This window comes from Macrobrachium nipponense, chromosome 3, assembly GCF_015104395.2.
Source record: "Macrobrachium nipponense isolate FS-2020 chromosome 3, ASM1510439v2, whole genome shotgun sequence".
In the NCBI taxonomy this organism is placed as follows: Eukaryota; Metazoa; Arthropoda; class Malacostraca; order Decapoda; family Palaemonidae; genus Macrobrachium; species Macrobrachium nipponense.
In genome coordinates, this window is record NC_087202.1 from 22147089 (window position 1) to 22165323 (window position 18235).

Here is an 18235-nt window from a genome sequence, read left to right on the forward strand (position 1 = left end):
ACATATACATATACATATCCCATATCAGCAGTCCCCCTGGTTACGACGGGTTTTCCTGTTCTTGAGACGCGTCGTAAGCCAAAATCGTCGTAAGCCGGAACGACACTTGGAATATGCTTAAACTAATAAAAAGTTAAAGAGACCTTACCTGTGTGACATGCAAGTATTGCATGATGTGTATGTGGTTATTTCAATGCCAAATGATGGTTTTCTTGAAGGTTATATAATCTTTATTATACTCTTGTGACACTATAAAGCACAATCTTGAAGTATTTTACCAAGTCCCTTAGTTGCCTTATTTATACACTAATATGTAGTACACTACTATCCTTAGTTAGATTATACACTATTTATACACTATACCCTATGTATCCTTTGGTAGACATCCTGGACTACACTAAAAATCCCAGTCTGGTATCTCTGGAAGGTAAAAGTATAACACAATTAGTACAATACTACACACACTCCTGATGCAATATGTAAATATAGATATCAAGAGTAAAAGGAGTTAATGTATAGTTAATTAATTCCTTACTTTTAGTTTATAATTCCCTTACTTTGAGTTATATCAAGAGTTAAAAGTTAATGTATGTGAATTAATTCCCTTACTTTAGGTTTAAAGTTGTCGTGCTATGTAACCCTGGATGGACAAAGTTCTTATGTGGCCCATAGCCTACATCATTCAGGGGGTTCTGGATGTACAAAAAACAATATTTTGTCAGTAAGTACATCTATGCATAGTAAGTTACATACAGTAATATGCACCATACAGTGGTTTAATATCAACTGGTATGCATGTTGTAAATGATTGTCTACACTCCCTGTTCAGCATGGGAGTGGAGATTTTACCAACCTTGCAAGTTACAGTTACGTATGTACTATAATTCCATGAGGGACCTTGATCACTTATCCCATATGAGAGATCTTGGGTCACTTTTTTTTTTTAGTATAAAACTTACTTAATGTATGTTAATTACTATGTATAATTCCTTTACCTTTAGTACTGTAGTAGTTTTACAGTTGTCGTGCTATGTATGTAACCCTGGAGGGACAAAGTTTTATGTGGCCCCATAGCCTGCATCATGGAGGGGGTCCTGGGATCTGGAATGTACCAAAAAAAGTATCATAGTTAAGTCATGTATGTATGTTTAGTAAGTTACATACAGTAACCATACGTACAGTGTTTATAACATGTATGTAATCAAACTTGGTTGGAAATTCCTGTAAAAAAAAGTTATGTACGTATGTAATACTGTATGTAAAAACTTACTGTTCTACTTTTGTTACACTACAAACGTTTACATTTGATACGTATCTTTCCTGAAGGGGTTTTTTCCATCCACAAAATGGGGTGCCTCTACTTGTAGTTATCCCTTGATGACACTTGTAATGTGTAGTAACAACCTGAGTTGTGTGAAAAATGTGGTTCTGGAAGGAAAAAGTAACAAAAATTAGTGTACACAAAATATACACTACAGAAAGTCGTGAATGCAATATTAATTAATACGTAGATAATATCAAGAGTACTAAAGAGTTAATGTATGTTAATTAATTCCTTACTTTTTTAGTTTTTAAAGTTGTCGTGCTATGTACCCTGGATGGACAAAGTCTTATGTGGCCCCATAGCCTTCATCATTCAGGGGACTCTGGAATGTACAAAAAAATAATTTTGTCAGTAAGTCCCTCTATGCAGAGTAAGTTACTACAGTAATATGCACCATACAGTGGTTTAATATCACATATAACATGTAGTATAAAACTTAATTTAGAAATTCCTTACATAACTTACCAACTTTTAGTGAGTCTCAAAGCTGTACCTAGGTTGTGGGAGATGGAGGTGGAGGTGTAGAGCATTCATGATAAGGATGCATTCCAAACCTAACTTCAGTGTGCTTTATCACAGATAACAGGCTAGGATGATGGGCAGTCTGGAATGAAGAATTAATATTAAAGGACAGTATGTAACCACTTAGGTGTACAAAACAAAATTTATTGTACGTATGCAAACATTAAACACAACTGAGAATTCCTTACCTTCAGCAAAATGAAGACATGTAGGCTATGTAGAGGTCTGGTTTATGTAAGTCACAGGTGCATGCTAGTCTGGAACTGATAATGTACATATGATTATAGTATGTATGTTACATACATAACATGGTTATTACATATGTAATAATAAAACATTAATAAAAAAAAAATGTCCTTACCAAATTCTAGTGGTTGGCTTGCTTACTGGGATGGGCATATGGTGATGAGTGGGTGGCTGGGCTATGGAGTGGGATGGGCAGGTGCTTGGGAGTCTGGATGAAAAAATATATAAAATGATAGAGTTACTACTGTAACTACTGCACATGTTATTACTGTTTGACATATGTAGTGTGTAATATGTACAATATAAAAAATGAAGAATTCTTTTACCTGAAGGAGTTGGAGAGGTGATACTACTCGTATCAAACTGATGGGCTCTGATGAGGGAACATCTAGATCTGGAAAGAATGATAGGGTACATAAATATAAGGTGGATGTAACTGTAGCATATGTACACTTTTAATAAAATTTCTATTAGCAATTTATAAAACATTTTATACAAATTTGTTAAGGATTCCTTACCTGATGAATAGGGCGAGGCATCAAAACCATGGAAAGGCTCAGGGTCATCTGGGTCGCTGTCACTATCAAAGGTGTCTGAAATGAAAAAAAAATAATAAGGTTATGCAACATCAAACACATTGTACCACTATGTAAGTTAGTGTACGTATGTATGCCATAATGTACTAGTAGGGTGTAAACAATTTCCAACATGAAAATGAGAAAATGAAATTGCTTACCTGATTGTACACGTACAGGTGGACGGGCTGCTACAGAGGGTCCAGGTACAGGGGGATCTGGAACTGTCACAGGTAGTACAGGGAGATCTGGAACTGTCACAGGTAGTACAGGGAGATCTGGAACTGTCACAGGTAGTACAGGGGGATCTGGAACTGTCACCACTTCTGCAATAAAATTACAAATGATGAAAATTAATGAAGTTACAATTTACTCTTACATTTAGTCGTTACATTAAAAATTAACACATTTATATGTACACTATGTAAACACATAAATTAGTAAAACAGTTCAGAATTCCTTACCAGGACTAGGAGTGGGAGGTGGTGGTACTGGAGACTTGTGAAAGAAAGTGTCAAGCCTGGACTGCACACTTCTCTTTGTCTGCTTCTCCTTCAGGGTCTCCTTGTAGAAAGTTACTAAGTCCAACATTCCACGTTTTATTTTGTCAAACCTGGCAACGTTAGGGTCTTCTGCCTCAAAAGAAGCCAAGGCTCTCTCCAGATGAGTAAAACCCTCTGACAAGCCTTTCACAGTTAATGACCTGGCTTTGGCTTTCGGTTTGGTGCCCCTCCTCTTCTCAATCATTTGCTGTTCAAGTTCAAGCAGGTCCTCTGCTGACAATTCCTCTCCATGGGATGCCAGCAGCTCTGTTACATCATCAGGTTCAAGATCTAGTTTCAGCCTCTTGCTTAGCCCTACGATTTTATTCGTCACAGTCTTGACGTCTTCTGCCTGGTCAAAGCCTTCAAAACTGTGCACAAACTGTGGACACAGTTTCTTCCAGGCCCCATTTAAAGTGTTCATCTTCACCTCGTCCCAAGCACTTGCAATATTCTTCACTGCATCAGCAATGTTGTAGCCCTTCCAGAATTGCTTCCGTGTCAACTCCTTGTTAGCTTCTATGGCCCTCAAAGCAAAAAAACGTATGGTCCTTCTAAGGTAGTCAGCCTTGAAATTAGCTATTACTCCCTGGTCCATTGGCTGTATCAGCGATGTGGTATTGGGTGGGAGGTACACCACCTTCACATTAGGGTGCATGTCGCTCAAATTTGAAGGGTGACCAGGGGCATTGTCCAGGACTAAGAGGGCCTTAAAAGGCAGACCCTTCGAAGTCAAATACCGTTCCACTGCTGGCACGAAATGGTCATTGAACCAATCTTCGAAAGACCATCAAGGTAACCCAAGCCTTCTTATTTGATTTCCAATCACAGGGAGTTGACCTCTTGAAAATGCTCTTGAAAGCCCTGGGATTCTCGGCCAAAATACACCAGCAAGGGCTTCAGTTCAAATCGCCACTTGCATTGGCCCCAAACAGCAAAGTCAGTCGCTCCTTTCCAGCTTTATGGCCAGGTGCTGACTTCTCCAGGTTCTCCTCCTTGGAAAGGTAGGTTCGATTTGGCATTCTTTCCAAAATAATCCAGTCTCATCCACATTAAAGACTTGGTCAGCTGTGTAACCACCATCCTTAATTATCTCGGCCAAACCACCTGGAAAACTACCTGCTGCTTCGCTATCAGCACTAGCAGCTTCCACTTGCAGCTTCACATTATGCAAATTTGCACGAGCCTTAAAACGGTAAACCAACCTCTACTCGCAGAAAATTCACCACCAGCACTGCCTTCGCCAAACTTTTTCACTACTGCCTCATCCGCAGCGCTCTAGTTCCTCCTGGATCCACACTTAAGCTCACCGGAACACGTCGCTGGTTCTGGTCCTCCAGCCAGATCATCAGGAGCTTCTCCATTTCAACAATGCTCTGGCTACGGTGCTTCTCGTTTATCACCGTTGACTTCATCGTGCAGCATCCTTAACGTGCTTCAGAATACGTTCCTTGTCTTTCACAATGGTTACCACCGTCGTCCTGCTCAAGCCTAAAGCACGACCTATTTTGGTGTTAGTTTCTCCTTCTCCTCAACGCTTCACCACGTCATATTTTACCTCCATTGTGATGACCTTCCTCTTCTTGGATGAACTATCATCGGGAGGAAGTACTTTGGCGTTTAGGAGCCATTGTAAATTCGCGAAAATGGCAAGGAAAATCAGCAAACGTCTTAGCACACAACCGACTGAACTTCAGGCAGGCACGCGATTGAAGTGGCGTCCTTTGGTATTGTTACGCTTAGCGTCCTCGACCGTTCGAGGTCGTTGTTTGGTCAATTTACCATACAGTTTAATAGCGTAAATTAATTTATCGCCTCCGCTCAAAAACTAGTCTGCGTATGAGGTATCGTTAAAAAGCATAACAAAACGTCGTAACCTTGGAATTTGCGTTGTAATCTAACCAGAAACTTAGTTTTTTTAATTATGTACTGGAAACAAGCAATGATTTTTTCATTATTTGCGCTTTTGGACTGATTTAAAGTGCGCATCCAAGCTAGTGTATTCATTCGCTCTAAAACTAGTTCCGCATATGCGCGTCACTAAAAAAATTCAAAAAATACAAAAAAAAAAAAAAGTCGAAAATCATCATAACCTCAAAATTTTTCTTTATTTTTTTGTAATGTAACCAAAATATTTTTATTTTTTATATACTGTGCTAACTATAAAGGATTTTATCATAGCATGCGTTTTTTAAAGCGTCGTTAACTCGGAGCGTCGGAAGCGTCAGCGTCGTAACCTCGGAACAAGCGTCATAACCCAGGAGGATTTTTCCATTGAATATTTAAGAAAAGCGTCGTAACCTCGGAACGTCGTAAGCCGGAACCGTCGTAAGGCGGGGACCGCCTGTATATATATATATATATATATATATATATATATATATATATATATATATATATATATATATATATATATGTATATGTATATGTATATGTATATGTATATGTATATGTATATGTATATGATATGTATATGTATATGTATATATATATATATATATATATATATATATATATATATATATATATATATATTATATATATATATATATATATATTCCAGGATTTCAAGGCCCCCCCCCTCTTGCCCCTATGTGTGGGCACTTATGGGTGTGGGCTGTTGGCAGTGTAGGATAGGTTGGGAAGTTTCACACTTTGTAAATAACACCTGGAATGTATGTCATATACAGTAGTTACAATAAGTTTAACAGTTTATTTTATGGTTATGTCAATATTTTGTTCTTTTTTATATTTTTACTTTTAGATATAACAAAATTATTATATCAGTGAGCTCCCCAGTAACAATTTTTTTCAGGAAAACAAGAAATAATTCATTAGTAATTTCGTAAATGCATCTTTCTTGTTTGGTTGTCAGGACAGTATATTCTCCATTTCTCCATTAGATGAATATAGCTGATTTAGACCAAGGTGATTGGTATTATTATACAAAAAGGGCTCCAAATTCAATAATATGAGAACAATATCAGTCCATTAATGGAAATTGATAATCACAGATAAATGGGTGTTAAGGGGAAACCTATTTGAAGAGGAAATATAGAATACGTATTAGTGTTTTATGAAGCAGAAATTGTTAGGGAAATTCCATTCCAACAAAAGTTGTCTGTGCATTTGGGAAATTCTTTGTGTTCCTTTGTGAAAAGTATTGATATTATAATAATGAAAACAGAACATGTAACTAGGAAAATTATTTATCTTTTCATTGATACCATTATCAAGATTCTTTTCAAACTATAATGTAGACGATATGGGATTTTTTTAAACTCACAGTAACAGTAGTTGACTTCCCAAACATTAGCGGTACCTAGAGTAATGGCTCCTCTCGTTTCGCTGAGGAGTGGAATGTTAAAGGCTATATAGGGCTATGCTTAGCCTAGTCTTTAAACAAAGGGGATTGGATCTCTCTTCAAACCCCTATATCAAGGACCTGTTGAAGTCTTTAGAGATAATGAAATCTAAAAAAGACAATTTTTCAGTATCCTGGAATCTGGATGTGGTCCTTAATTGACTGTTGGGCCTATCATTTCAACCCCTCAGGACTTTTTCCATCAGGAATTTGACTCGTAAGACTCTTTCTCTTTGTGTTAGCCCCAGCTAAATTATCAGCTAAATTCAAGCCATTGACAAGAAAGTGGGCTTCTCTCAAGGGGGGACAGTTTGTTCCTTCACCCTAGGCTTTTGATTAAGAACTTATCAGATATCCTAGGATAAGAGGAAGAAGAAAGGGTCTTATATCCAGTTAGGGCACTGAAACACTGCCTACATAGGACAGAAAAGATTTGGCGTACTTCTGATAACCTCTAGCGTTCAGTTAAGAACCTATCTTGCCCTATGACAAAGAATGCCTTGTTGTTTTTTTCTGAGAGGTTTAATTTAAGAAGCACACTCCCAGGTCCAAGAGGAATTTTTACCTAACTTTAAAGTATTAACACATGACATCAGAGCTGTGTCCACTTTCTTGGCATTCAGACATTAACTGTCCTTGTACACATTTTATCCAGTCCATGTACTGGAAGTGCAAGTCAATTTTTGCTTCTCATTATTTGAAAGACGTACAAACCATGTTTAATGATTGTATTAGCATTGGGACCTTTATCGGTAGCTGGTATGATATTAGGTGAGGAGTTATAGGAAGCACACTTTTTCTCCTGGTATCTTTTCACCTTGATATAGGGTTTTCGAGTCTTAGTGGATAGGGTATGGTCTTTATTGAGTGTTTCCAGATTAGGTGACAGTGTCGTCTGGTTTTTATCTTGGTACTGTGCCCACGGCAAGGGCACCTTTTGTAAACTTGGTTAGCACTCGGACATTATCCCTCACTGCAAAGTTCCCTCCCAAGTAAAGGTGACCCAGGGCTATACTGTTACACCAATGCATGTCAAAATGAGCATTAACCAGAAGCAGTACTCCCCTGCAAGTAGCTCTCTTGCCAAGTAAGGAAACAACAAGTATTACATTCAATTATGGCAGATTATTTTATTTCAAAGTCATTATCATGCTTTAATTTTAAAAAATTTGCCTTGTAAGTCAAAAATACTTAGCTCTGTAATTACTTGGCAAGTACAGGCAGTCCCCGGTTACGACGGGGGTTCCGTTTTTGAGACGCGTTGTAACCCGAAAATTATCGTAAGCCGGAACATCATAAAAAAATCCTAAGAAAAACCTTACTTTTGATGCTTTGGAAGCATTCAAAACTCTGTAAACTGCATTCTTATTGTATTTTTCATAAAAGAAACCTTCAAATATTGATTATTTTTCATTTTTGGTGTCATTTCTTCTACCAGATCAGCTTTGGAAGCGTCGTAACCCTGGAAATAATTTCTGATGAATATAATTGAAAAGCGCCTTAACCTCGGAACGTCATAAGCCGAACCCGTCGTAACCCGGGGACTGCCTGTATATATGAAACTTTGTTATAAGTGAATATTTGGTCAAGTAGGGAACAGTTATGTGCTTTATCATCATACTTTTCATGTGTGCTTTTTACTCAGTGATCTGTGTGCAGGCAGCTGGGCATCAAACTTTTAAATAATAAATGATAAAGGCTCAGACTTTTGCTGTGCACATGTTTAAGGTGATGGTGAGCACCATTTGGGAAATCAGAGGCCAAGGAGGTACCCAAGATTTGTTGCCGTTATTGGTGTTTATCGTTGATTTTATGTATTTGACTACAGGATGCTGAAGAAAATAACTTTGGTATTGCCTCCTCCAAAAGAGACCTAATAGTATAGGTTAAATAGTAGTTACTTGTAATAGAAAAATGAGAAATGTTGTCGTATATTTTATGTCATTTAACTGTGTGTTAAGGAATGCCTCCTTACCAGTCTGCAGATTAATATCTTCTTCATCTGCTTTAAAACTGTGAAATAGTCATTGTGATGTGAGTAGCAAAGCTGAATTTAAAGGGGGATGCTGTTGAAAGAGACTCAAGATATGGTAATATGATGCTTATTAATGATGTAATGCTGCAATGCACTGTATAGTACTGGGTAGTATACCTTAAGAAAAATAATATTCATCTTCATCATTACCATAAAGCTTTCAAGTCAGTATTTCCCCCTATATTTCTGCTTTAGTTCATATGTAGCTAGTCCAGGTCTTCATTTATCTCCTTTCTCAGTGATTTCCTTGTCTTTCTTACACATTTTTGCCTTGTCACTAAAGTCTAATGCTTCTCTGACCAACTCTACATCATCCATTCTTTTCAAGTATCCGAACCAACTAGGTCTTTTTCCAGCCTCTTGACACTGCATCTCTCCATAAATTTCTCATTTGTAATATAATTACTCCCTGTACTCCAGCCATGCTGTCGCTATTAATAGTCTCATGAGTCACATACCTCCTGGCATACAAGGATCACTATTTGTCGATGACTTTGCAATTTACTGTAGTGGATCATCTGCACTACAAGCATGCCAAAATCTTCAAATTGCAATAAATGCTGCATCCGCATGGGCAAATTCTCGTGGATTCATGTTTTCACCTCAGAAGACCAAAGCCATTCGCTTTACTCGTACTCGTAAAAGGGAAGAGATCCCCACCCTTTTCTTAAATGATTGTATTTTGCCTTATGAGGATAATATCAAGTTTCTTGGAGTCATTTTCGACAAGAAATGACATTTGGTCCCCATATAAATGACCTATCTATCAGGGTTAAGAAGTCACTGAACATTCTGAAAGTTGTATCGCATTTTGATTGGGGTGCTGATAGAACAACTTTGCTTAGAATTTATACATCTTTGTGTCTGAGCAAGTTAGACTATGCATGCCAAATATATGGGTCAGCTGCAAAGACTTTACTTGGAAAACTTGATATTGTTCACAATGCTGGGGCTTCGCATCTGCACAGGTGCTTACGAACATCTCCCATTGACAGTCTCTATGTGGATTCTGGCATACCTCCCCTTTCCATTCGCAGAGAGGAGTTGAGTTTGAGGTATTTAGCTAGGTCCCTTGCGGTGAGAAACAATCCTAACTATAAATTATTTGTTAGGGGGCGCTTTAGATCGGGCTCCTAACCAGATCCAGATGCCCAAGCTCCTTTGGAAGTACAGCTGAAAAATGATGCTAGAGAAGTAGGCTTGTTAACAGCACAGATAGCAGAGGTGGGATATCCCAAGTCTCCCCCTTGGTGTAATCCACCTGTTAAAGTATGTTTTTACGGCAGGAGGGAAAAATACCTTACCTAGTGGAGGGTAATGAAAAGTGAGTTTTTTAAATCATGCTGGTCAACATCATGGGAAAACATGTTTTTACAGATGGCTCCAAATCGGCTGCAGGAGTTGGAAGTGCAGCTGTGGTGGGGGATACTGTTATTAGAAGGAAACTCCCATCCTCTTGTTCAATATTTACTGCTGAGCTGTACGCAATAATTCTCGCAGTCCAACATATTTTTAAAAATGGCCACCAAAATAGTTTTTATTACAATTAATTTTACGGATTCCAATAGTGTTTTACTCTCATTAAAACAAATTATCGCCAGGCCATCATCTAGACAAGAGGTGCAGGACTGGTTAGTACTTCTGCAATCTAGGAAGAGTATCAGTGTTCACTTCTGTTGGGTCCCTGCCCATGTTGGGGTGGATGGAAATGAACAAGTAGATAAGGCAGCAAATGGAAGCTTCAGGGCTAAGTAATCCATCCCCCTTTAGTATTCCTTACAAGATCTTAAAAGTGAGATTCATCTTTACTGTAAAAATAAGTGGCAGGCTCGATGGTCTGAACTGACCACTAATACAAAATTGAAACACATCCACCCATTGGTGGATAAATGGTCATCTTGTAATGCTACAAGTAGGAGGGATACCATTATTTTAACTAGGCTGCGTATTGGCCATACACATGCAACGCACAATTATTTAATGAAGAGTGGGGTAAGGGAGACAGGCCCCTCACTGTAATACCTGTCAAGTGACAATGGATGTTAAGCATATTTTAGTTGATTGTCCTGTTTTTAATCTTCAGAGGAGGACACATTTACTCCAGGACAAACCTTTGAGAGATACTGGGGGACTGGGGGAAAACTGAATACCCTGAACTTGAGAAAATTTATACAAAGTATTGGGTTATATTACGAGCTATAATTGATTTTATTAATTTATTTATTTATTTTACCCTTTTAATCCTTATTTATTTCACATCTAGATTTTATTGTATGAAAGTGTTGCGATTGATATTAAAGGTTAAAATGGTACTAAATGGTGTGAGTATACAGATATATGATTGAATGAATTTTGTTATATAGCGCTGAATGGCCTTTGATGCCCCATTGCTTGGCTTAATGCCTAAATCCTATATTCAATTCAATGTACTCCAGCCATGAATCTTTACATTTTATGATCATATCTTTTTAAAACTTGTTTTCTGTCATTGCCAAGGTTTCCAGTGCACAATAGGATAACTAGATTTTCAATGTATGTAGTGTAACCAGACCATGAAAACCAATTAATGTAGCTCTTGCAGGGCTAGACTAGAATAAGCAAAGTAAGTTGTTTGTATTTAGGAAACATGGGCATTATTAGAAAGTATTTTGTACTTTAAAAATGGAATTTCATTTTTACAGGTCAGGTGGGGGTAAAGATGCCAGGATAGATCTACCAGATCCAAGAGATTTAGATACACTACTTGGAGAACTGACATTGATGAATGCTCGTTCAGAACTTTACCTCCGGTTCATCAGGAGACGAGTAGCTGTAAGTTGAGAGGGAATTGCATTTAGGTTATCATTGGCTCTTTTCATTGTTTATTAATTTGATACATTTTATTTCATTGTAGCTGCTTCATATGCGATGTTACCCAACTTTGTGTATTAATACGCAATACATATTAAAGTCTGACTTGAGTCAGATAGCATTTTCTGGGCTCAGTTCGTGTCGGCCTGTGAAATAATCCTTAAGTTCATTATTTCTAGGTAAATAACCTAATAATTACCAGAGAAAAAATAAAATCAAGAAAATGTCAGTAAAACTGACTCGCTCACTCTATAAAAGAAGTGTCGGTATGGTAACGGGCGAGTGAGATCACTACCACGAACCACTTGCCATTTAGATATTCCACCTCAAAATCCCCACCTGAGAGAGCTGATCCCAAAGGGTGATGCGCCCGCTACTACTACTAATACCGACGCCAAGCGGAGCGCAGCGCCTCTAGTAACCATCCTTTGTTATTAGCTCAGTTACAACACTCGTGTTATTTCTATCTCGTGTTGTGTTCGCTATTATTAGGATTTTATCCAAGATGGAACGCGCTGCTATCGCCACGGCTAAGTTAAGTGCCCGAAAGGTTAAGATTTTGTATTTTTGTCTTCCAGGGACCAGTATTTTCCGTTTTTTAGGTTATATACGGTCTCCCGGTTGACTCGTGGCGGCCATGTGCCGCCTCGTATTTAAGATTTCCCGGTCTCCCATACTAGGACATCTTATCCTTCATGGCTCTATATTTGCGTTCATCTTCTCTTTTACATCGTATTTAGAATTTAGGATCCACATCCCATACCTTTTACCTGTTATCGTCTTGGTTTTGGTATTTAGGGCTATACTGTTTTTCTCCAGTCCAGCATCCCAGCTTTTGCTCTTCATCGGCTACGGCTGGCTCCGAGTAGTCGACTGGTCTTCGGATCAGTTCGCCTTCTCCTGGGCTTCTATCTCTCTTACTCGTGTGTTCCTTCTATTCTTTTACGATGTATTTATTTATTATTTATATACTAGTGTTATTTTATACAGTGTTATTTTCATGCTAGGCTAGCTTTAGGCACCCAGTACCATGCGTTGGCACGGTTGGGTTCACGTGGTCTCTGCCTAGTGGTTGTGTTGCTACCGCATTCTGGTCCACCCTCGATCACGTTCGCCCATGGGCGTCTTACCCACTCCCTTCCCTCCCTTCCACGTGGTAGGGAGGGGTCTGGCCGGACCCTCCTCGGTTGTCATGACAACCATTTAGCCTACTTCCCTCTCTCTCTGAAGGGGGCCCGAGGAGGTCCAAGCCAGCTGGGTGCTTGGGTGACCACTTATAGTCTCAGGTACCGGGGTATCCGATGTGTGGGGGTGTTGGGGTTGTTGGCACCCCTTCCCCCCGCTCGCCCGCGACCAACCCCGGTGTTCCCGTTCGCTCCCCCCCCCATTATTCATTTTTACCATAAACGGACGGAGCCCCTGCTTGCTAGCCGGGGGCCCCTTCGGTTATCCGGTATTACTGGCTCCGCCAGCCGAACGGGGTAGGGATCTACTAGTGGTCTCAAAGCTTGCCTGCTATACCTTCTTTCTCTACCGGAGGAGAGCTTGCTTTCTTACCCGGGCACTCCTCTAGTAGTCGGAAGGAAGGCATGTCTTACCTCTATGTTATAGTATACATGCCGCCCCTTATGTATATTATCACTGTCGTTATCTATCATTATCTGCCTCCGCCGTTCTCCGCTTGGGCTTTTTCTCACTCCTGGTTGGTCTCTTTATCTGTTCCCGGCGTACGCCACGGATCCCAACCAGACCGCCCTTCTAACCACACGTATTGCGGTAGAGGACTAGTCTTAATCTAACTTTCATACTCCGGCATGCAACGGAGTTCATGTTAGGCTGTAAGTGCGTAATCCCGATACTCATGTATCCTTCCACTTACAGGCTACCAACTGTCAGGAACCGGGCTGCAATGCAGTCCTCCACGACCCCTGTGGCCACGAGGAGTGCAGGACCCACGCCCCGTGCGCCACTACCCACGGCGAGTTAATTGCCTGGCACCACGAAGCATGCACTATATGCTATGATCTCGTGAGTCAGCTTTTGGATGGGGTGAGTAGGTTTCTAGACAAAGTATACTTACAATCAATTATCTTTGCTAGTTTTAAGTCTTACTTTAAGCTGTAACTCCACCATTAGAAGCTTCATACGGCGCTCTCTTTCAGGCTGCCGCCGTGAAGGAAGTCGCCTTGGCAACCCTGAAGGCTTGGGTAGGCGGCTTTGGAAAGAACGCCGCCAAGGGCCAGCCGTACGTGCTGGACAAAAAGCTAGCCGTCCAGATCTTCCCAGGAGGGAAGGCAACGGGGTACGTAGACCCCGCCACGGCAGCCCCACTCATAGCTTCCATTCAGCGAGAGGTGCAGCAAGCGTTTGGAAGTATTTCGACGCAGGAAGCGGTGCCGGACGTCGCCACTCTAGATATCAACATTGAGCCAATGGCGGTAGGTGTTGAGGACTTGTTGGTCGAGGTAGGTGCTTCGGGCGCCCAAGGGCTACCTTTGGGCGCACCTGGATCTTCTTCTCCTGTTCCTTCTTCTTCTTCCTTTCAAGGCTTCACGGGATCTGAGATCCCGTCCCCTTTGCCTGCTTCTTCTGTGCCCCCGAAAGTGAAGGGACACAGAGAGCAAAAGACCCTCCAGAAGACGTCGACCAAGAAGTCGTTGTCTTCTTCATCACGTAAGTCTTCGGCATCCTACGCCGATGCAGTGAAGGCGAAGGCGGTATCTTCACATTCTAGAGGGTCAAGAAGCAAGGCTTCTAAGGAGAAGGTCCGAGCTCCGGCCGAGCCAGTACCTTCTCCGGCAACTACCGGATCCGCTCCGGTGACTCCTGTCGGGATGGCAGCACCTAGTGCATTCGATCCCGCCACCTTCTCGGCAGGAGTGTTGCAACAGGTAGGAGAGATGGTCAGTTCTCTAGGTACGAGATTTGAGCAAATGTTCGCTCAACTCTCCACCACTATCAACCAGTCTGGCCAATCGATTCAGGACCTTTCTAATCGTGTTAGAGGACACGATGACCGCTTCGCCGGCCTGAATCAGTCTCCGCAGTCTAACTTCCCAGTAGGAGGTACTGGTCTTGTCCAGCTACCACCCTACGAATCCCTGCCGGCCTTTTCTATGAATAATCCTTGGAGGGTGGCAGCCTATGCTCCCTTCAAGGATGGCATGATTTCTATTCCGGAGTGTGGAACGAGAAGGATTGAGGACTTCGAGTTCTACCCCCCCGGATTGACTCAGCCTTTCATAGGTTATGCCAGGCTGACCCAAACAGCACTCAATAGAGAGGACAAGATCTCTAGGGAGAACTGTTTTATATACAGCAGGGATCACGCTCAGAGGGAGTGGGTTCACTGCCTGGAGGATTGGGATTGCTCAAATACCAAACTCCAGGCCTTCAAGAGCCCTTTCACCATTTTTGCCACAGAGGAGGAGGCTTCACTCCCCTTTGCAACGAAGATGGTGGAGACGACTCTGCAGGCTGTACTCAAGGACGAACCCATTCCGCAGCTAAGGGAAGCGGAACCAACATTTCCCCTCTTCCCTGCGTTCGGCGAGCTGTGGGAGAATCTGCCAGCTACCTTCACATTGAGAAAACTCAAACCGGACTGTGCTATGGATCAGTTCGGTGAAAAGCTCCCTAGCCTGCCTGATAGTCTTATTCAGGCAGAGTTCGATGCTCGGACTAGGCTAGGGAGGTCACTTAACTCCCTAATCATTACTGAGATGGCTGCCCTCTCGTACGCCACGGAGCCACTATTTAAAATCCTCGCAAAGTCTCAGCTTCAATCGGTACAGGCAGACGCTTTCGACTTTTTCACGGCCAGAAGAAATTGTCGCAAGCATGTGTTGCAAGAAGCCACTATTAGACACGAACCTAATAGGCTTCTTGCTTCCAACATGTGGGGTGCTGACCTCTTCCCAGCAAGCTGCTGTGAATGAGGTACACCACGAGGCTTCAAGGCTTAACCAAAGCCTTAGAGCTAGATGGGGTATCTCTTCTAAGAGGAAACAAGAGAATCCATCTTCTTCTGGTAAGAAGTTGAAAAAGACAAAGAGATATCAGCCGTACCAGAAGCACCAGCAGCAGCAGCACTTTGTCCAGGCCGTCCCAGTTACTCAACTGGGTCAGCCTTCGACATCAAAACAATCCCAACCAATCCTCCTGCTGTCTCCTGAAAACCAGCTCTCAACTTCGTACACCGTCTCGCTGGCTTTCAACTCTATGTATGAAAGCCAAGCATACCCTACCTTTTAACAGTTTTCAAGGGGAAGCAGGGCGAGAGGTAACTTTCGTCAACGAGGTACAGGAAGAGCTGCAAGTAGAGGCAAGCACTTCAGAGGAGGGCGCGGAGGTCAACCCGCACAGCAGCAGTGAGGCTCCCCAGGTAGGAGGGAGGCTGTTTCCTCTTCCGTCACAGGTGGTGGTTCAGAAAATGGGCACAGAGCATTGTGTCCAAAGGATTAGGATGGAGTTGGATCAAAGATCCCCCACCAAACAAATCATTTTTCCAAGTACCATCAGAGGAGTTGACAGATTATGCGGAGGAGCTCCTTCAGAAAGGAGCTGTGGCGAGAGTCAAGCATCTAAAATTTCAAGGGCGCTTGTTCAGCGTGCCAAAGAAAGGCTCATTAAAAAGAAGGGTAATCTTAGACTTGTCAAAGCTAAACTCTTTCATTCGTTGCGACAAGTTCAAAATGCTGACCATCTCGCAGGTGCGGACCTTACTTCCCCGTGGGGCCGTCACCACCTCTATCGATCTTACAGACGCATACTATCATATCCCCATAGCGAGGCACTTCCGCCTGTACCTAGGTTTCAAACTAGGAGATCAGACGTTCTCCTTCAAAGTGATGCCCTTCGGACTGAATGTAGCCCCCAGGGTATTACGAAAATAGCAGAATAGTAGTTCGCAAACTCAGAGCACAAGGGATAATGGTAGTAGCGTACCTCGATGACTGGTTGATATGGGCACCAACCGTCGAGGAATGCCTCAAAGCCACAAAGAAAGTAGTTCAGTTTCTGGAACATCTAGGGTTCCAGATAAACAAAACGAAATCCAGATTCTCTCCGGAGACTCATTTTCAATGGCTAGGCATCCAATGGGATTTATCCTCCCACAACTGTCAATTCCGGTGGTCAAAAGGAAAGAAAAAATAGCCAAGTCAGTGAGGCATTTCTCAAGAACAAACAGGCTTCAAGGAGAAACCAGGAAAGGATCCTAGGTTCCCTTCAGTTTGCCTCAGTGACAGACGTACTCCTTTTGAAGAGCAAAAAGACTGAAAGATATTAAATCGAGTTTGGCGCTCAAGAGCAAATGTCAAATCTCGAGACAAGTTGTCAGTGATCCCACAAATCCTTCGCAACCAGCTCCGTCCATGGACGAAAGCGAAGAATCTTGCCAAGACGGTTCCCCTGCAATATCCTCCTCCGGCGTTAACGATTCACACAGACGCCTCCCTCTCCGGGTGGGGAGGATACTCACAGTTCAAACAAGTTCAGGGGACTTGGTCCGCTCAGTTCCGCCAGCTCCACATAAATGTGCTGGAAGCAATGGCAGTGTTTCTTACCCTAAAGAGCTCCTTCCCCCAAAGAAGTCTCAATCTAAGGCTAGTTTTGGACAGTGCAGTAGTAGTACACTGCATCAACAGGGGAGGATCCAAATCCAAACACGTGAATCATGTCATGATAGCCATTTTCGCTCTAGCAAACAAGCACAAATGGCATCTATCTGCCACCCACTTGGCAGGGGTAAGGAATGTTATAGCGGACGCATTGTCCCGGTCAGTCCCTCTGGAGTCAGAATGGTCTCTAGACATCAAGTCGTTCCAGTGGTATAGCCGGAGAGTGCCAGGTCTCCAACGTAGATCTATTCGCATCACAAGCGAACCACAAGCTTCCTTGCTATGTGGCCCCCAACCTGGACCCTCTGGCTTATGCCACGGACGCTTTGTCAATAGATTGGAATCATTGGAAAAGGATCTATATCTTTCCTCCAGTGAATCTTCTTTTGAAAGTTCTGAGCAAGCTGAGGACTTTCAAAGGTCAAGTAGCCCTGATTGCTCCAGACTGGCCAAAGAGCAAACTGGTACCCCTGCTTCTGGAGTTGGGTCTCCGACCTCAACGCATTCCCAACCCCAAGCTATTGCAACCAGTACAAATGAGGACTGTGTTTTGCTTCCTCAGGAATTCTCCAGACCCTAACTTTATGGACTTCATGAAGTTTGCGGCTAAAAAAGATGCTAACATTGATCCCCAAAACATCCTTTTTCTAGAATCAGATAAAAGGGAATCAACTATTAGACAATATGACTCTGCTGTCAAAAAGTTGGCATCTTTCCTGAAGGAAACGGACACTACAACCATGACTATTAACTTAGCCATATCCTTTTTCAGATCTCTCTTTGAAAAAGGCTTAGCAGCTAGCACGATTACCACTAATAAATCAGCTTTGAAGAAAATCTTTCAGTTGGGTTTTCAAATAGACTTAACAGAATCCTACTTTACGTCTATTCCCAAAGCCTGTGCTAGACTTTGACCTTCGGAAAGGCCTACTTCAGTGTCATGGTTCTTAAATGACGTCCTCAAACTAGCCTCGGATACTGACAACTCGTCTTGCACATTTATAATGCTACTTAGAAAGACGTTATTCTTATTAAGTCTGGCCTCAGGGGCCAGAATTTCAGAACTGTCGGCTCTATCCAGGGATATGGGTCATGTAGAATTTCTCCCCTCAGGAGAAGTCCTGCTGTCCCCGGATCGCAGTTTTTTTAGCAAAAA

The 18235-nt window shown here is 41.9% G+C and overlaps 1 protein-coding gene across 1 annotated transcript in view; it reads left to right on the plus strand.

Moving 5' to 3' along the window:
* Positions 1–18235, plus strand: part of LOC135221657 (conserved oligomeric Golgi complex subunit 4-like) — a 304771-nt gene that overhangs the window by 197748 nt on the left and 88788 nt on the right. Inside the window, exon 8 of the mRNA XM_064259355.1 lies at positions 11290–11419. Coding sequence (XP_064115425.1) covers positions 11290–11419 — 130 coding nt within the window. The remainder of the gene's footprint in view (positions 1–11289; positions 11420–18235) is intronic.